Source organism: Macaca thibetana, chromosome 12, assembly GCF_024542745.1.
Source record: "Macaca thibetana thibetana isolate TM-01 chromosome 12, ASM2454274v1, whole genome shotgun sequence".
NCBI lineage: Eukaryota > Metazoa > Chordata > Mammalia > Primates > Cercopithecidae > Macaca > Macaca thibetana.
This window is the reverse complement of record NC_065589.1, coordinates 6,067,409-6,087,391: the sequence shown is the minus strand read 5'-3', so window position 1 is coordinate 6,087,391 and position 19,983 is coordinate 6,067,409. Positions and strand designations below refer to the sequence as shown.

General features: G+C 50.3%; 1 protein-coding gene across 5 annotated transcripts; it reads left to right on the top strand.

Annotated features, from left to right (window-relative positions):
• Positions 1–990: 990 nt before the first annotated feature.
• ACKR3 (atypical chemokine receptor 3) lies at positions 991–15,482 on the top strand. 5 transcript variants are annotated; one of them, XM_050751672.1, is made up of 2 exons: positions 991–1,071; positions 13,565–15,482. In XM_050751672.1, the coding sequence occupies exon 2, from the start codon at positions 13,592–13,594 to the stop codon at positions 14,678–14,680; it is 1,089 nt and encodes a 362-aa protein (XP_050607629.1). In that variant the 5' UTR covers positions 991–1,071; positions 13,565–13,591; the 3' UTR covers positions 14,681–15,482. The 5 variants fall into 5 exon arrangements, with proteins under 5 accessions (XP_050607629.1, XP_050607628.1, XP_050607630.1 ...); XM_050751671.1 differs by lacking the exon at positions 991–1,071 and adding an exon at positions 3,241–3,350; XM_050751673.1 differs by lacking the exon at positions 991–1,071 and adding an exon at positions 3,430–3,869.
• The last annotated feature ends 4,501 nt before the right edge of the window (positions 15,483–19,983 follow it).

Below are 19,983 nucleotides of genomic sequence, written 5' to 3'. Positions count from 1 at the left end.
GCAATTTCTTTCTTTCTTTCTTTCTTTTTCTTTCTTTCTTTTTCTTGCTTTCTTTCTTGGGTCTTTCTTTCTTTCTTTCTTTCTTTCTTTCTTTCTTTCTTTCTTTCCTTTCTTTCTCTCTCTCTTTCTCTCTCTCTCTTCCTTCCTTCCTTCCTTCCTTCCTTCCTTTCTTTCTTTTCTTTCTTTCTTTCTGACGGAGTCTCGTTTCTTTCTCATTCTCTCTTTTTTTTTCTTTTTCTTTTGACAGAGTCTCGCTCTGTAGCCCAGGCTGGAGTGCAATGGAGCAATCTCGACTCACTACAACCTCCACCTCCCGGGTTCAAGCGATTCACCTGCCTCCCGAGTAGGTGGGATTACAGGCGCGCGCTACCGCGCCCCGCTAATTTTTTTATTTTTAGTAGAGATGAGGTTTCACCATGTTGACCCGGCTGGTCTCGAACTCCTGACCTCGCTATCCGCCCGCCTCGGCCTCCCAAAGTGCTGGGATTACAGGCGTGAGCCACCACGCCAGGCCGGGTCTGCATTTCTTTATGAGGGCTCCCATGCCGCGTGAAACTTGCCGTGTGCTTTCCTCCTATTCATCTATCTTGCGTCAATTTAATTCTCGGACCCAGCCGGGACCCCTAGAGGACGGAGGTGGAGTTCTGCCCTTACACTGAAAACACAAACTTCCAAAACAGGGACACTCTTCAAAACTTTGAAAGAGACCTTTTAGGTCCTAGGGCAATTGAATCTCGTTTTCTTAAAAAGCCCTGCTTGCTTACCCTCTCGTTTTCCCCCAGGACTGTTTTCTGGGACTGAGTGGGAGGCCCAAGGAGACAGCAAAGTTCAGGCCCCAAGCACCCAGCTCCTCCTCCCAGGGTGCGAGCCTGCCCAGGGTTCCCGACCCCCCCCGCCCCATTCCTCGCCGGCACTTGGTCCGCCCCTCCCCGTCTGGAAGCCTCCCGCAGCCCCGCCCGGCGGAACTAGGGGACGGGTGGGGAACGTCAAAGGGCGAGGGCGGTGACCCCGGGGCCCGAATCCTCTCAGGCTCCTGGGTCGGGTGCCCGGCCGTGCGTGAGTGCGGAACAAGTATGGGCGCGGGGCCGTGCGTGGGTGCGGGGCTGGGTGCGGGCCCTGGGTGGGCGCGGGGCCGGGGCTGGCGGGGCAGGGCGTGGGGCTGTAGGAGAGCACGGGGCCGTGCGTGGGTGCGGAGCTGGGTTCAGACCGTGGGTAGGCGCGGGGCCGGCGCTGGCGGGGCAGGGCGCAAGCTGCTGCAAGGCGGCCTTGTGGATTCTGGCCTCGGAGCGAGGGCGGGCCCCGGACGCACGAAGTGGGTTCTCCTTTTCAAAAAAAACTGCGTTGCGTTTTCCTTCCTCTAGCTTGGAAACAATTTGCTCTTTTTTCCCCAGTCTCTGCCATAAACACTTGAATGTGCATACAACTGCAGAGCTTAATGCCACAACCTCCAGGAGATTGGGGAGAGGGGGAAGCTGCCCAGGATGGGGGTGGGAAAGCAAAGGAAAATGGAGAACGTTAGCAACTGCATCCTGTCAGGGGTCCCCCGTCCATGTGGCCTTTCTTCCAGCGACAGCACACTTAGCTCAGAACAGATTCACACCCACTCTGTGTTTCCACCGGGCGCGCCGGCTCTGCAATGCGGAGCGCGTTCTCTGAAGGACAGGCCCTGGAGTCACCGCCACAGCCACAGAAAGCGGAAACCGAGCCTCTGTCCAGAGGGGATCCCAGTACATTTCCAGCAGGTTCAGACACAGGGTCCCCCACAAGAAGGAAACAGGACGGAAAAAGTCAGTACACGTATGCTGTGGAGGGTCGAGGTCTTGCCTAGATCTTGGGTGTGGGTAGTCGTAGCCGCTCGCAGTTTTCCTTTCCAGCATCTCTGGAGAGCCTGGAGATGTGCTCGGGGCCGATGTGACACGAAGAGTGATTGCGCCGCTCTGCAGAGGCGGTGGCGCGACGCTGCGCTCGGGCTGGGAAAGGCCGGCCCCAGGGCGACCCCTCCAGAGGCCCCCGGAGAGCAGGTGTGCGCCTCGCCTCCCGCTGGGCAGCCAGTTCAGGAGAAAAATGTGAAGCTTTTATCTAAACAAAATATTTCTTTTGTTAAGGGCTTTCTCCACACTGAGACTTTCTAGCCACGTGAGACTTTGACCTCCCAGTCCCCCAGATTCAGCGCTGGGACCGAGCGTCTGCTGTTATTTTTAGTAGAAGTATAAAAAGAATCTCAAAGTTTTAGCTCTGGAGAAGGCGTGAATACAGCTGGTGCCTTCACACACTCCACTTGAGCCGCTCTTAAAGAACTCCAGGAGATGAGAAAGCAATACGAAAGCCAGAGCATTGCACATGAGGACGGGCTGGCGGGTGGCCTTTGGGTCCCTGTCGTATGGGTGATTTTTGTAAATGGGGCATTAGAGATGAGTATCGCCTGGATCACATTTTTAGGTTGAATTCCTCCCACGGGGGGAACTTTAGGAATACGCTTCCAAATAAGAATGTAGATTTCAATAATTGTAGTAAAGTGTTTGCCAAACTCATCTCAGAAAAAGACATTATCGAAAGGCATTTATTATCTTCTTAATGCGTGTCTGGCACTGGGCAGACACTGTGGAATACTATCTTGATTAGAGTCTCAAGGATTTTGTACCTGAAGTCCTTTACAAATAAAAGTATTCAAGTATAATCTATTATAAAGACTCTTTTTCCCCACTTTGGGGATATACGGTGTGGTATCGACTCATTGGTCATACCAAAACTGTTACTTCTGTTTTGGAGGAATTAGCAAAGAAAACCCAGGCTTAGCAAATCAACACCGAAGTTCAGAAGTTCAGAGTAATTTGTCTTGGGAACAAAGTCCTCCCTAGAGCGAAGAGGCATTCGCAGGAACTCTTGGTGTTAATGGGATTATTCAAGATATACCTGAGACCAGATAAATATTTGATGATTTTGCCAAGCACTAGAGTTTCTTGACAGTTTTTCTTTGGCTGACGTTTTCCCCAATGGGGTTCGGACTTTGTGGCTTCATCAGATTTTGCAAATGAAAGAAGGCTGGGGTTTCCCAAGAGTGCGCTTGTGCAGGAAACAACAGACTAGTGAGGTTTACAAGAGGGGTGTGTTCTGTGTGTGTGTTTGTGTGTGTGTGTGTCTGCCTGTGGAATGGGGGTGGCACGGGGGAGAGAGAGATGTGGGTTACAAAGCTGCCATCTAGAGGCGAGAGGCTCTTTTCTGCAGTGTATATAATGCAAGTCTGCAGCCAGCAGAGCTCACAGTTGTTGCAAACTGCTCAGCACTAAGGGAGCCAGCGCACAGCACAGCCAGGAAGGCGAGCGAGCTCAGCCAGCCGAGCCAGCCCAGAGGTAAGGAAACAGTGCTGGGGCAGCAGCTCTGCTTGGAAAGAAGGCATGGCTTCTGCTCTTAAGCCAAGGAGTCTTTTTCAAAGGACTTCTTTCAAATCGCTGAGATGGGTGCTTTTGAGTCTGCGGGTCTGGTTTCTAAAAACCCAGGCTGTACGTAGCTGCACTGCAAAGTGCTTTTGCTAATTCGGAGGGCTTCACCTTTCGCTTCAGAAAGCAAAGGGCAATTTTCTTAACTCACTTGCAGAAGGAAATTTCCTTGTGTATTTAGGAATCTGGTATTTATTTGCTGTGTGGCTATTTAAGCTCCAGTAAGCAGGGGAACTTTGCAAGAACACAGACTATCCATTCTGCCTGACCAATTTGGCATGGGGATTAGCTTGGCACCCCCTGTTTACCTGTTTTGCTTCTAGTATATCAGTTTGGAAACAGATAAAATTGGCAGTAAATACGTAATTCCAGAACGATGAACACTTTATGAAGAGGCATCCTTAATGGAGCAGAAAACTGCTGAGAATCTTTGTGAGTCCAAGATGTATTTGAATTCAGTACTTTGGGGGATTTACCAGAGTCTGTAAGTCCGGAAGCTATAAACGTGAATGTTAAATACAGCCCGGTCTTCTCTTCTCTTGATGGCACGCTTGCTAATCTGAGTACTGTTCTCTTAGAAGGTGTTAAGTCCAACTTCAATTGTTGGGGGGGGGGGGGCGCGGGAGGGAAGCACACACACAAGTCTACTATTTTGCAATTTAAATATACTCTTCAGGTAAAATGTGGATTTTGTTCAATTTTGTTGGCATGTGCAAAGATTCAAGGAGTGGCTGAGGGAACTTTGGAGTGAGGTCAGGAATGGGTGGTTAGCCAAGACTTGTAACTTCCAGGGAGAATGAGAAGTTGTAAAAGTCAGACTGGCTGTCTCTCTTTCTGTCTTCCTCTTTCTGTCTTTCTTTCTTTCCTTTTGCTCACAACAGGATTACTTAGTTTTTCAAAAGTGGGAGAGAGCTTCCTTAACTGGTTTACAGCCCTTTGAACGTATTTGGTGCAGTGACATCCCCTGAAATTTCAGTCTGCAACGTCTCAACATGGTCACTTTGTTCTTTTCTTTTTTAAAGGCAGATGCTGCCTTTAGTGTCCCTTTATTTATTCCAGGAAAAATGTAGACATCAGCTAGGCACTCCTAGCAAAGAAAGTGGAGGCTGCTGGTTTCTGTGCTTTAACTTTCCATAGATTTCAAATGAATAAACTGCTCGTCCTTCTTTCATCAGAATATGAGCTTTCCCCAGATGGAAAGCCTTTTTCTAAAGCAAAGTTGCACATGGGAGCTCTAGCTTGGAAACAATTTGCTCTTTTTTCCCCAGTCTCTGCCATAAACACTTGAATGTGCATACAACTGCAGAGCTTAATGCCACAACCTCCAGGAGATTGGGGGGAGGGAGAAGCTGCCCAGGATGGGGGATGGGAAAGCAAAGGAAAATGGAGAAATGGCTGTAGTTTGCTGCCTATCAGCCTTTTTCTTTTAAGGGGCAGACGTTGCAGTCGCCGTTTTAAAAAAGTTCCATAAAGTATCGCCAAGGCAGCATGCCTGTGCAGCACACACACGACTTTGGGGGGGTGTTTCCTCCGTATGAACAGCAAGTCGTTGAAGCGTTGAGAAGGTATTATGATTTTTAATCAGGCCCAGAACAGGCCAAGTATAGGCTTTCTGAATGAAAAAAAAAAAAAAAAAAAAAAAAAAAAAACACAAAACACACAAAAAAACCCCAAAACAAAAAACCCTACTTAATCAGGAACAGTGGCTTTTTGTGTGGATCATTTGAGGAGAGAGCTCCTGTTTTCAAGTCGATGTGAGGGAAATTGGTTGAAGTTACTCAAACCTGAGGCTGAAGGGCAGTCACTCTATAAACCTTAAGAGTAACCGAGGGGAAAGAAAAAGACGTCAAAGATTGCAAAACTTTAGATTTTTCTCAGTGATTTTGTACAACATGAGGGGAATTTGGGGCCAGAAGGCATTTGTACCTTTAAACCAAGCAACCGAAGAACTTAGTTTTACTCTTAGAAGCAAGAACAGTATTAAAATGCCTTCAATTGGATTGCATGTGTGTAGGTATAATTTAGAAAGAAACTAAAGATTGTGTCATGTCAAGTGTTATTAAAGTCCAGGAAAGAAAAGACAAAGCTCCAGGACACATATTTTCTGTTGAAATAAAAGCGAGCAAGCCAGAAATAGACAGATCAGGACAAGGAGGGGTGCAGGGGCTGTTCTTGATTTTGAATACTTGATGGTTTCCTGCAGGGAATATTTGATGCTTTTATCTACTAATTTGGAAGTGGGAAAAAAAGGCATTATTGCTTCGATATTAAAGTGATCAGGGAATTGCACCATTTTATGGTGACAATTTTAAAGAGCCACAGGTAGTTTTGGAAGCAGACTGCGTTTTGTTCCAGGCACTGAAAAGGCGGAGGGGGGCCGAGACTATCTCAGGTGGCCTTGAACCGCTGTCGGCAAAGGGACAGATAACGAGCCCAGGGCAGCGTGGGGGACTTTGTGTTTTGAAGGCTGGGTCAGCCAGATAGTAAGCGTAATTTGCTCTTCCTGCTATAACAGATATGTGGGCATCCTCCCTCAGTTGTATATGCAGAGCCTAAGTTTGCACAGCATCCTCCTGGGAAACCCATTGTGTCTGGCTGAGGGCGGGGGGTGAGGAGGCTCTCCTAGCCTGGCTGACCTCCCACTGCCTCGTCCTTGTCCTAAGCTGGGTGGGAATCAGGGCTCTGATTACAGTGGGCCAGCCCAGACGGCAGCATTTGTGACGTGGGAATCTCTGGACCTGCTCTTGTGGGTATAGCTTTGCTTCCCTGTCGGGCAGCTGAGCACAATAGACCAGATCAGGTTTCTGGATGTGGGATTTATTTGATCCACCAAATCCTTAAAGTGGACGAGGATGCCCCACGTGTTCATGTGAAGTATGTCTAAGGACCCTGAGAAGAGGTGGACTGTATCTGAATCAGGGTATAGAGTTTTCTGTAGTTACTGTTTTTTGAGTTCTCAAGCAATTCAAAGCAGGTACGTACTTGCATAAAATAAGATCACTCACGGTCGCTAGTGAATGTGCAGTTGAGACTGTTTCCCATTGCTGGCAGCAGAGGTGACAGACAGCTCTCCATTCTGCTATCAGCCCTAGCGGATAGTCACAGAGAGTCTGCCTGGGCCGAAGCTTCCGTGGGTTTCTCCCCTAGGTTACTTGGTTGGTTTCCCCATAGATGTGATGTAGCATTGGTTAAAAACACACAGAGACACACACATGCACACACACATCCCCCACTCAGTGATGCGCAGTTGCCTAATGGTTCTTCGGAGGTAGTGTGGATTCTCCTGATCTAACTTCCAGGCTCAGCGTAAGCCGGGGCTAGCCTGGTGGAAGAGGTGTTATCTGCTCCAAGAGACCAGAGCGTTTGCTTTTGTAGCATGACTCCCGCTGGAGAGTCCCTGGAGATGTTGGAAAGGGGAAGAGAACTCTGTTCTTAGCCACAAGCCTGCCATAACCCAGTCTCTTCACCTGGCCTGGCCTCAGTTGCCAGGTGTGCAAACAGTGAGGGCCACTGTCCCAGCTCTTGTCTGGGACAATACCGAGTTTCTTCATGAAATTCCTTTGTAGGACACAGGTCTCACGCTGCAGAAAGCCAGTGAAGGAGGCAGAGGTCCTGCAGGGCCCAGAGGGCCAGAGGGCCCCTCGTTTGGGAGCTGGTCCTGGGGCCCCAGGCCTGGCCTGGGTTATCTTATCTGTGCCACTGTAGAGGAGTGACGTGTGTGTAGCAGCCTGGTCTGCACCCAGCTACCAGAGCACCCCACTGCAAAGCCGCCTGTGGGGTTCGTATTACCTCCATTCCCAAAGCTTCCTCTGCCCCAAAGCCATGGCCTTGCTCTAGACCTTCCTGGTTCCTGCATGGATAAGCCCAGGCCACATTTCTTGCCCACCCTTTAAGGCCCAACCCTTACCTCCATCTGCTCTCTGTGGAGAGTCCTTGCCTCAGCCAGGCTGGGTGACTCTACCCGTGGCTGTGCCTTCCTGGAACATCCTTGATCACCGCTACCTCCTTGAAGGCCCCGTAAGCCACCAGAGTAGAAACCCCTCATCTTCCTGCTGAAGGGGCATGATGGGCCTGCGCGCCTTCCCAGTTAGCCGGGGGGGGGTCTCGGGGATTGCGGGGAGACGTTTCTGATCTGTTGTCCTCACGTGCCCCAGAGCAGTGCCTCCTCGAACAAGAGGCTCAGTCCGCCAACACCAGCTCGGTGACGATTTCAGAAAAGTCTCTCCTGGACGCCCGTCTCCGCTGCTGGCCACGGTCGCGGGTCTCGGTGGACCATGATTAACTGCTGGCTCATTGAGCACCTACTGTGTACAGCTGTAGCTGTATAGCTGTAGCGCTGTAGCTACATAAAGTTACAGAAGACTTGGTGGGGGCTTCGGGGCTTGGTAGGAATGAGGTGGAGGGGCAAGAAACGTGAACAACGTCATGGTACAAAAGACATTCCAGAATAGAGATGTGCGGTGTGCGGCCAGGAGAAGGTGGGAGAATCAGAAGGGCAGAGGGCATCAGTGGGGAAGAGTTTGTGATTGGAGACTGCAAACATATGGAAGGGAGTTTGGGGGAACACTGGCTGGGTGCCTGAACACGTGGCATTCTCTGGAAGGAACTAACCAGCGTGAGGACATGCTGATTGCATACTTAGCCACCACCCATGGAGGCTCTAAACCTGAGTGCTTCTAATTCTGGCTTCACCCTCAGCTTGCAGAGTGAGCCCAGGGAGACCATTTGGATGCAGCTGAATACCCCAGGCTGCTTGCCGCAGCACGGTCGTTGTCAAGGATACTTGGTTGATGAATAAAAAATCCCAGAAACGAGAGGTGAATCTCCGGGAAAAGTCCTGCAGTTGACAAGAGGAGCCCCATCTGGGCTGTGAGTGACAGAGGAGTCCCTTTGCCGGCCATAGGCTGGAAGGGATGCAGGGCTGGACAGGTGCTCGCCACTGCCGGCTACAGGGAAGTTCTCTCCCTGTCACTGCAACGTGCGACAGGGCCGCTAAAAAGGTGACCCCTGTACGAAGGAATGAATGAGATAAAACAGAGCAGGCGCTGGGAAAAAGGGAATGAAAGCTGACGTTCACTGCTTTTCGTTCTCCCTTGGGTCGCTGTGGTCCAGGAAAATGGAACATGAACCTCGATTGTTTGCGGACCATTCCTCCCTTTAAGAAAATTTACATAATTCTTGATGTCAAATTTCAAATAACACAGGAGTTTAAAGAGTAAAAACTACACGTCTCCTTTTGTTCCCTCCTCCTACCCTCCCGGCCCCAAGTTTCATACTTACTGCAGGTCTTTTTCTATGCCTTTGTGCACATGTATTTACATATAAAAATACATAAGTGTAATTTTTGTGTGTCTTTCTGCATAGCTGGGATTGTGCTGTGTGTGTGTGCGTCTGCGCATTGTCTTTCACTGAACAGCATGCCGTAACTCTCCCTGTGGATGAAGGGAGGCCTCCCTCTCACAGCTGTATTATATTCCAGATGGCGGAGACCCAGGCTTTACTGAGTCATGCCTCTGTTGAAAGACATTTATGTTGTCTCCAGTGTTTGCTCGTAAATAAATACTGCTTTAAAAAACATCTTGTGTACATTTGGAGACACATGAATATTTTGAGGAGAGAAATGTGTGAATTTGTATCATCACAGAACTGGAAAGAAATGTCTTTTGTTCTGCACTCCCTCCCCTTCCTTCCCCCTGGAATCTTTTATGCAGAAACCTTAGAACCTGAGTGTCAGAAGTGGGTCTCATTCCCCTGCCTGCCCCGGCGTGGGCACGGAGGCCATAGAAACCCAGTCAGTGGGCAGGTTTGATTCACACCCAGAAATGGTTCTTAGACCCTGGCCTCAAGCGGGAATGGAATTGCTGGTTGATTCCAGCAGAGGGTGACTGGTCTAAGTGGAATGTCTCCTTCAGACCCTGTGGCTATCGGCTGTCCCAGCTTCCCAGCGTCAACAGACCCGGCACAGGCTGAGAGGCATTAAGAATGTATACAAGGACCCAAGGGCTGGCCCATCCAGATCTGTGCGGAATGCAATCAGCTCTTTCTGTATGGGATGAGGTAATCCCCTGCTTTTGCTTGAGGGGACCTGTGATTTCTGTGTAGGGCTCTCTGGGGGTTCATTAGAGGCCTCCCTCCCTCTCTCCACTTTCAGATTTTGCAGGGAGCTTTGTCACCAGGCCTTTGGGAACCAGGGGCCCTGGGTACACATTTCATAGTTTGCCCTATGAAGCCTTTGTTCCTATCAGGGATTCTGAGAGTGTCACTTGTTAAGGTCTAAGCAGGTAATTTAGGAAGATTCTTTGCTCCAATGGCGGACGCACACCATCAGTGAATGGTATTCAATGCAAGTGGGCCCTGCCCACCCTAAACGTCCTGCACGCAGGCTGGGGCGGCCAGAGCCTTTGTCGCAGACCACATTCCATGTTACGTGGCAGTTCCCTATTTTGAATAAGGGGATTGATTGTCTTTGTCAAATAATAATCTGTTTTCTGGAGACAGCCCTTGTTTCTGAAACCTAATGCATGAAAAATACCGAAATGACGAAAGGCTGAGCTATTGTATGACACTTTTTTTGTTGTTGTTGTTGTTTGTTTTCTTTAGCTCCCATTTAAATTTGCAGAGGACTTGATGACTGCACTGTCTGCTTAATCTCCCTTTTCGCTATACTTTCCTTCCTTTATCTGACCACTGGAGCCTTTGGTGATGGGAAGGAAGAGGCTGGTCCAGGCCCCTAGAGGAAAGCAGGTGATCAGGGTATGGGGCTCTGACTTCGTTTCCTGGCCAGTCCCAGTGTGGGCTGCTGTTCCTTGGGCTGGTTAGTGATTGAGGATTGGTGATCGGGGATCGGTGACTGATGATGGGTGGCCGGTGATTGGTGGGGCAGTGAGGAGCTCCAGCCTCTGCTCTCTCATTCAGCCCTTGGGCAGCAACAGCCACACCCTCTTTGGAAGTTTCCCGCTGTGCCACCCAGGAGGGGAGAAGCAAGGAAAGGGGAGGACAGCCGAGCGGGGAAGGGCCTATCTCAGAAATACTATTTTTGACTCAGAGGACCAGTGGCCCCTAAATCAAATTTTCTTTGCCCAAAGAGGCAGAGGTAGAAAGCCAAGGACTGGATGGGGGTCTCTGAGCCCTTTTCCACTTCTCAGTCCCACTCTGAGCTCTAAGAATACTGAAGGCTGCTGGTAGCTCAAAGCAGGTGAGTGTCTGTTTTGTGCTAAGAATGGAGGAACTGGAAGGAAGGACACACTGGAGGTGTGGGAACCAGGCGTCTTCTCACTGAGTGACCTGGCCTTCCGCAGGGGCCGTCCATGCCGAGCAGTGGCCAGGCACCTGGCCAGCCGGCACCTGACATGTTTCTACACTGGAGGCCGAGTAAGACCTGAGCCAGAGGACTGTCACCATGGTGGGGGAGAGAGGTGGGGCGGATTCGGGATCCAAGTTCTGGCGAACAAAGACTGAGGGTCATTTCTTTCTAGCCCCTGTGAATGGCCCAAACCCCAGGATTTATGGCAGCTTCTGCTGAGTGGCTGTGCCAGTGGGGACAGAGCAGGGAGCCCAAGCCAGGCACCAGCCGAGCTGCCCTTTGGACCCAGCTGCTGTCCCTGCTGCTGCCCAGCTGTGGGGCCGTCCTCCATTCAAGCTCTTCTGCTCCCCGGGACTCTGGGGTCAGATGAGATCACAAGTGAAAGTGTTTTGGAAACCAAGCCATGATGCAAATGGGACAAAGGAAAAGGTGGCTGCAGTAGAGCCATGTGGGAGAGCAAAGGTGACATCCTTGTCTCCTGGAATCACAGGGTGGAGAGTGGAACGTCAGCTCTGGGTGGTGGCCAAGGGAAGGTGGAGATAGTAGCTTCAAGGCACAGCCTGGGGCTGGCTGTCCGCCCTGGGGGCAGTCTGGCAGGCCAGGGTTTCCTCAGCTCCCTGCTGGGCCTACGTCCTTTTGGAGTTCTAGAGCTGCGTCTTAGGACAGGTGTGCTGAGCCTCCTACTTTGAGTTTCTGTCCTGACCTTGACCTTGCTCACCTCCACGGGCACCCTCCCATGCTTGGGCATCAGGACTTGTCATAAGTCAGTGGTCACAGGGCTTGATTCCTCCTAGTGGGTGACTCTGAGGACAACCAGGCCTCCCGCTGCAGGACCAGCGTGGTTCCCTCCATGAAGGGCTTTCAGAGTGGGGAGGGGATGCGGCTGTCATGGGAGGCCCAGCGCTTTCTGTCGGCCGTGGAGGACACCGAGTCAGGTTAGGTCACCAGGAGGGGACCCCACGGTGATTTACATCCTGCAGAGGGAAGTGCCCAGAAGCCTGCAACAGTCTCCGCTAAGTGGGGTTCAAGCGAGGTCCTCTGCTGTGAATGATGGGGCTGTGGAGCCGAGGCCGCGCAATTTCTCACTTTTCAGGGATTCTGTTCATATTGTCCCAAAGGAGAAACCCATCAAACAACCCAGTCTCTGTGTGAGCCTGTGAGTCTCCCTCCACCGGGGATATTTATTACTTAGCCAGTAAAGCCAGTTTTCAAGGGGAGTAGAATTAAACCAGGTTCTGCTTTTTGCTAAAGGGAAAAACCTCTCCCCTTAGGTGGGAGAATCCCCAGGGTTCTTTCTTCTTGGCCAGGGAGGGAGAAGCGGGAGACGTTTTACTGAGCATCGTTTTACTGAGCATCGGCTAGGGCCAAGCTCTGAATTAGTCCTTTTCTTCTTAGGGTATCTGTGAGATAGGTGCTGCTGTCCTGGGGAGGCAGATGCAGACAGATGAACTCTTAAGGTAAATGCTAATGAATAGAGCAGCCAGAATTCCAACCCAGGAATGTCTGATCTCGACATGGGCAGCTTCCCAGCTGTGGCTTTGCATACTGCTAGCGAGCTACCTGGACATTGATCCCTGACCGTTATCCTTGATCCCCCAGGGAATTCTCAAATGTAACCTGGAATCCACTTTAAATGAACTTGGTAAATAATGACTTGACCCTAGGCCAGTCATCACCTGGGACAAGTGAGGGGGAAGGGCATCCACCCAACTATGTCACTGTCAACTGCATCCTTGGGCTGAGGTTTTCATTTTACAGTGGGGTTCAGGCAGGGCCAATTGCTGACCCAGGACCATGGCCTGGAGGGATTTCAGGGCCTTCCCATGGGCGGACTGGCAGTAGAAGACAGCCGCTGTCAGTCTGTCTGGAGAAATCACTGCCAGATAACAATGGTACCCTGTGGCTGAATTCTGGCTGGCAGTGAAATGGTGACGGAGTGTTGGTCCCACCTCAGGTCAGCAGGGAAAACAGTTGGGAAAATTGTCAGCCCTCCTGAAATGCAACAGTTGGTGGTTTTTGTGCTTTGAGTCTTGGCACACTTTGCTCTTGAAGCAGTTGAACAAATAAAGGAATGGAAAAACAGGTGCTGACCCAGAGCTAGAGACAGCTGGTTGGTTGCCCTTCATTGAAAACCACACTGTCAACCCAGAGTCTTCAGGTTCGGGGCGCAGTTAAGCTGTGGGCCACCTTGCGTAGGCTCACTGTGTTTCCGGAGGCTTTATGACTGCACACTGGGGCTGCCTGAGACGCAGGTTTACATGTGAATTTAGCAGAAAAGTAAAGAGTGCTGAGTCACATTTTAAATGCAAATTTGGAGGAGGATTTGAAATGCTTTCATTAAGACACCAAAGCAGGACACTTGTAATACAGCGGTGCCAGGAGCAGACAACCCTGCCATTCTTTGGGGACGTAGATAAAATGGCTCCACCGTCCCCTGCTGAGAGCGAGCAGGCCATCAGCATCGCGGTGGCTGGGGCTCAGCTGCCTGACGTTTCTTTGGCCCCTGTACTGTGTTGATTTCACACCCTGGGCACAGCCAGACTGGCGGTGTCTTGAGAACATAGCCATGAAAAGATGGAGAAAGCAAACACAGTTTCTGTCTTGGAGAACCCCGTGGATTTAGATTCCGAGTATGTTTTATTTTGTTTTGGAGAGTTTTATTATGGATTTTTTTTTCTCCCTTCGTTGCAAAGACATTACAGAGCTAAACCCAAACCGCTGAGCCTATCAGGGCCTTGGAAAAGCATTTTGCCTGAAACTGGAGTTTTTCCTAATGAAGTGACTTTTCTCTTCCATCTTTTTTGTTTGCTTGGTTTTCTCGTAGGTCATTGGATTGCCCGCCCTCAGCACGATGGATCTGCATGTCTTCGACTACTCGGAGCCAGGGAACTTCTCGGACATCAGCTGGCCATGCAACAGCAGCGACTGCATCGTGGTGGACACGGTGATGTGCCCCAACATGCCCAACAAAAGTGTCCTGCTCTACACACTCGCCTTCATTTACATTTTCATCTTCGTCATCGGCATGATTGCCAACTCCGTGGTGGTCTGGGTGAACATCCAGGCCAAGACCACAGGCTACGACACGCACTGCTACATCCTGAACCTGGCCATCGCCGACCTGTGGGTTGTCCTTACCATCCCAGTCTGGGTGGTCAGCCTCGTGCAGCACAACCAGTGGCCCATGGGGGAGCTCACGTGCAAGGTCACACACCTCATCTTCTCCATCAACCTCTTCGGCAGCATCTTCTTCCTCACGTGCATGAGCGTGGACCGCTACCTCTCCATCACCTACTTCACCAACACCTCCAGCAGCAGGAAGAAGATGGTACGCCGTGTCGTCTGCGTCCTGGTGTGGCTGCTGGCCTTCTGCGTGTCTCTGCCAGACACCTACTACCTGAAGACCGTCACGTCTGCGTCCAACAATGAAACCTACTGCCGTTCCTTCTACCCTGAGCACAGCATCAAGGAGTGGCTGATCGGCATGGAGCTGGTCTCTGTGGTCTTGGGCTTCGCCGTTCCCTTTTCCGTCATCGCTGTCTTCTACTTCCTGCTGGCCAGAGCCATCTCGGCGTCCGGTGACCAGGAGAAGCACAGCAGCCGGAAGATCATCTTCTCCTACGTGGTGGTCTTCCTCGTCTGCTGGCTGCCCTACCACGTGGCGGTGCTGCTGGACATCTTCTCGATCCTGCACTACATCCCTTTCACCTGCCGGCTGGAGCACGCCCTCTTCACAGCCCTGCACGTCACACAGTGCCTGTCGCTGGTGCACTGCTGCGTTAACCCTGTCCTCTACAGCTTCATCAATCGCAACTACAGGTACGAGCTGATGAAGGCCTTCATCTTCAAATACTCAGCCAAAACCGGGCTCACCAAGCTCATCGATGCCTCCAGAGTCTCGGAAACGGAGTACTCTGCCTTGGAGCAGAGCACCAAATGATCCGCCCTGGAGAGGCTCTGGGACGGGGTTGCTTGTTTTTGAACAGGGTGATGGGCCCTGTGGTTTTCTAGAGCAAAGCAAAGTAGCTTCGGGTCTTGATGCTTGAGTAACGTGAAGAGGGGAGCACGTGCCCCCCGCATCCATTCTCTCTTTCTCTTGACAACGCGGCTGTCGTTTGGCTGTACGTGCTGACAGTTTTGCAACAGGCAGAGGTGTGTCGTACAGCAGTGCTGTGCATCAGAGCCAGCTGAGGACGGGCTTGCCTGGACTTCTGTAAGATAGGATTTTCTGTGTTTTCTGAATTTTTTATATGGTGATTTGTATTTAAATTTTAAGACTTTATTTTCTCACTATTGGTGTACCTTATAAATGTATTTGAAAGTTAAATATATTTTAAATATTGTTTGGGAGGCATAGTGCTGACATATATTCAGAGTGTTGTAGTTTTAAGGTTAGCTTGACTTCAGTTTTGACTAAGGATGACACTAATTGTTAGCTGTTCTGAAATTATATATATATATAAAAATATATATAAATATATAAATATATGCCAGTCTTGGCTGAAATGTTTTATTTACCATAATTTTATATCTGTGTGGTGTTTCGTACCGGCACGGGATATGGAACGAAAACTGCTCTGTAATGCAGTTTGTGACGTTAATAGTATTGTAAAGTTACATTTTAAAAAAACAAAAAACTGTTCTGGACTGCAAATCTGTGCACACAACGAACAGTCGCATTTCAGAGAGTTCTCTCCATTTGTAAGTTATTTTTTTTAATAAAGATTTTTGTTTCCTAAAAATGCATCAAGTCTCAGTCTTAAAAGTGTGTTTTGGCACTTGAGTAGCATGCGTGGTAGTAATACATGGATATATGCGGCACACACAGGCCAACTGAATGAAGATTTTAGAAGAAGAGTGCTACCGAAAAGCAAAAGCCACCAGGTTAACTTGTTTGAAATGATATAAAAAGAAAAACACTTGAGCACACTGCATAGTTTTTTTTTAAATTTTCAGGCAATAATGTGTTTGGTAGCGGGGGACGATTGCTAGGGTCCAGCGAGATGGTCATGGAGAGAAGGCTGGTACAGAGAAGGTGCCACTTGCTGTCCAGACAGGAGAGTTTCAGGTTGTGGGACTGGTGTCCTCATCTCTACCGCCTGTGTGCTTCCAGGGCCTGTGCAAAGCCCCTTAAATCTCCTCTGCTAAGGTAAACACCTCCAGGGGCAACACTTCCTATACAAAGTCTTCATTTAAACTGTGCCAATCAGCTACCCTCTTGAGGCCACACAAAGAGCGAATCCCCAGCTTATGCATGCCCTTACTAGTGGTTGGAAAGAGTGCTCTCAGAATGGCCAGTTCCTGCTGGGCCCTCTCTAACTCTACCTGGAGCCACAAGAACGGTGGAGACTTCAACAGACGAGTCAGCTGGGCAGGGGCTCAGAGAGGGGCTGGGCTCCCAGCACTGCCCTCACCACCTCTACCTCTGCCAAGACCTCTCTGCATAGAGAGCTGTTTGCCAACACAAAGGCAGTCCCAGATGCTCATCTGACCTGTGAGCCTGGGGGCTGCTGCTAGGTTGGAAAGCACCCTGTGCAAATCCTTGCCCCACAGACCCACAATGGGCAGCTCTGCAGTCCCCAGGGGCCCACAGACCGAGTCCACTGCAGGGGGCTCCTATTTCCTGCAAAGGGCTTCACAGCTTAGAGTTTTGAAACTAGGGCTGTAACTTACTGGAAATATGTTCTTGATACACATGTACATCCTCAGGTGCACATACACGTGGTCTTCAGTGGGATTCTGATTCGATAACAATAATGTAGGTAGTGGGATAACAGCATACAAAGAGGCAAAGATACCTCTTTGAAGAAGGGAAAATAAGAGTAGGTAGGATGGCAACATGAAATTGGGAAAGTTCTCGACCTAAATATGTGTTCCTTGACAATAAAAATGGATTACATGTTTGCTGTGAGCCTTCTAGGCGTCAAGTTCAGGCAGAAATACATTTCTCCAGTAGTAAATTCAAAGTGGGGAGGGGGAGGGGGCATCGATTGCAATCCACACGCTCGGCCATGCAACAGATGGAACTGTAAAAAGGCATTCAACTGAATTGCTGTGCTGAATTGCCATCGCAGTCCATCCAGGGGTCTCTCCCACCCCCTTACCCTGGAATTTCAGTAGGCTCCCAGGGCCTAACAGTGCTGGGGTGGGTGGGGGTCTTTCAGGCTTGTCTGTCGACCTGGATGTCTGAGACGGCCACTGCCTGTGCCTTCTGCAGGGCTCCTCTGCCACCCCTGTTCCTGTGGCTCTGGCTGCTGTTTTTGCCTCGCTGGACCGTGAGACTGGTTTGGCCCTTTTCTGTTTTTCTGCTGCTCTGCGGCCCAGGGCTCTCCCAGCTGCCTCCTCCCACACTGCAGTGGAGGGGCAGGGAGGGAGGGTGACACTGAACCAGACCCGGACTCACCAGGCGGCACCCTCTGCTTTGGGGGGATTTTCCGTCTCCCACAGGGCCCAGGGCACCGTGGCCTGCTGTCCCAGACCCTCCGACGTCCCTGGGGTCTGCTGTCTGCAGGGGCAGGCTCCATCTCGGAAATGCTCCAGTGACTTTGTTCTCTCTCTTCCTTCTAGAAATCCCCTTCTTTGTCCTGCCTGGGGCTGGAAGAGTTGCTGGTTTATTCCCAGTTATCTGGACTCAAAATCTCTTTCCTTTGATTTCCACTGCAGGGTCCTTCCCTGGAGCCAGGAGGGATAACAGAGGCTGGGTCAAGGGGTAGAGTGTCCTGAGGGGAGGGGAGTTAATACTGAAAAAAATAAATTCAGCCCCACCCTATGACTGTGGTGCAGAGGAGGCAGAGAGAATAGTGAGCCGTGTTTGGATATGGGGTGGGCCTTGAGGGGAGGAGGGATGGACAGGAGACCCCTGGCTCTCCTCAAATCCAGGGACTAGAGGGCCTGCAGTGCTGCTGTGGGAGGGTCGTTCTTTGGTGTCCTTTTCTCTGGACAGATCTTCCAAGACACCCGCCTCCTGATGTGGTAAGAAAGCTGTTAGCACTATGACCTTGGACCCCAGGAAGGATGTCTGGAGCTCCAGGCAGAGTGGGACCTCAGAGTTGGGAGAAAAGCAGTTTTGACTTTCTTGACGGTGCTTCCTGGATCCTTCTCCCACCCCAGGGAGAGGGGAACATTTTCTTCTCCATTCCTGTCTAATACTCTGCTCCTGTTTCATGGTTGAAATGCCCAAGGCATGGCAGGCGGTGGGCAGCGGAAGGCCACCCCCAGCAGCCCGGATGGCAGCCCGTCATCGGTGAGTCATTGTTAAATGCTTTCCATCTGGTTCAACGTACGAGCTGCTAACCTTGATTGTACCCTGGGTTCCGTGCAAGTGAAGAAGAAAAATAATGCCGCTCAAAAGGCCAGATGGAAAATAATCTGGACACACAGGAATACAATCTATTTGCTGGCCGATGGCTTTTGGTCCTTCCAAGAGTCTCGCAGCAACCTGGGATGGGACCCGAGTGATATCTGTGGTCAGATCTGGCAGAGCAGCAATACATTTTAAATCTTCTGTAGCAGGATACTTCCTGGGGCCTCTCCAGGAGGCAGCAGCTCCAGGGCATGGTCTATTTTACTAGGAATGTGGAAATTCTGCCTTACTGGACTTCTACTCTGAGGACATTGGCTATAAATACATAATGGATCTGGGAGATGTCACATCTAGGCTAAGCACAGGTATCTCAGAACTCTGGGGAAACGTGGGGTGCTGTGGATCTGCCCTGATGGGATGGATGGCTGAGGAAGACAGCAGAGAAAGTTCCCAGAGCTTCCTCCTGGAGGTATGGGTTTTCGCCCCTAAGTGCCAGGGATACCTCTGCATGGGTTTATGCCACTGAGATTTTAGTCCTTCAGGGGTGGTGGTTTCAGGTGGGTTAAATGCTTTAAAAGATCGACCCACTACTATAGAACATTTTTCACTTCCTCTTTCTCAGTCTTGGATTTCCCAAGAAAAGCTCCCTGGTGGTTTGCATTTACGCAGGGCCTGCTAAGATCCCGCAATCTCGATATCACTGACATTTGATATGGAACAAGATTAGTTTGAATGAGGTTTGATAGGACGTTAAATCACTCTAACGCAGTTGAGATTTACAGTGGTTCGTTTGCCTTGAGGATGGCTGAGGACGGCCTGACTCTTCCATAAACTCTTCTGGTAGAGTAGCAGAGTTTGCTCACCTCACAGTCTCTGATGTGCACACACACCCGTGCATACACCTGGACTTGCTACCATCTGTGTGACCAACATGTGCTCTTGGACACAGCTTTCACGTGCGTGTTTAGGACCATCCTAGTGAGAGCCTGGGCCACAGGGTTGAGATCCACTTTCTCTAAGTCTCAGGCCTCTGCCAAGTGTGTAGCCTGAAGAGCCATCACTGTTTTCTATCCTGGGAAATGTGGGCCAGGTTTTCGCTTTGCTAAACTTAGCCTCCTTGTTTATAATGTTGCATGATGATAGTACTTGATTCATAGGGCAATCATGATGATCAGATCACAGTCTCTGCAAAATGCATGTCACGGTGCCTGGGGCACACATAGTGCATGATCAGAGAACAACAGCCATCCTGACCACATTCTCTGGGCATAATTTGCATTTTTCTTGAGAAGAAACAATGCATTTCAGAGAAATGGGGCAAGAGAATATCTGCCCGTGGGTGGTGAGTGAAAAGATGAGGCACATCTGTCTCACACTCATTCTAACCAGGGCAATTTGCACCTTCAGGAGACATTTGCCAATGTCCAGAGACATTTTAGTTGTCCCAACTTGGGGTGGGGAATGCTCATGTCATCTTGTGGGTCAAGGCCAAGAATGCTGCTGAACAGCCAGTGGTACACAAGATGGTCCCCAAACAGAGAATTACTGCTACGGCTTGGCTGTGTCCCCACCCAAATTTTACTGATACGGCTTGGCTGTGTCCCCACCCAAATCTTATCTTGAACTGTAGCTCCCACAACTCCCATGTGTTGTAGGAGGGACCTGGTGGGAGACAACTTGAGGCAGCTGGGAGAAAAGCAGCTTTGGATTTCTTGATGGCATTTCCTGGAGCCTCCTCCCAATCATGGGGGCAGTTTCCACCATACTGTTCTTGTGGTAGTGAATACGTCTCATGAGCTCTGATGGCTTTATACGGGGTTTCCCTTTTCGCTTGGCTCTCCTCCTCTCTTGCCTGCTGCCATGTAAGACTTGCCTTTCACCTTCCACCATGATTGTGAGGCCTCCCCTGACATGTGGAGCTGTGCGTTCATGAAACCTGT

Coding starts and splice junctions, on each gene's coding strand:
- ACKR3 (XM_050751670.1), top strand. CDS start 10,140: ATGGGAAGGAAGAGGCTGGTCCAGGCCCCTAGAGGAAAGCAG. Junction 10,182..13,564: donor AGGCCCCTAGAGGAAAGCAG/GTGATCAGGGTA, acceptor GTTTTCTCGTAG/GTCATTGGATTGCCCGCCCT.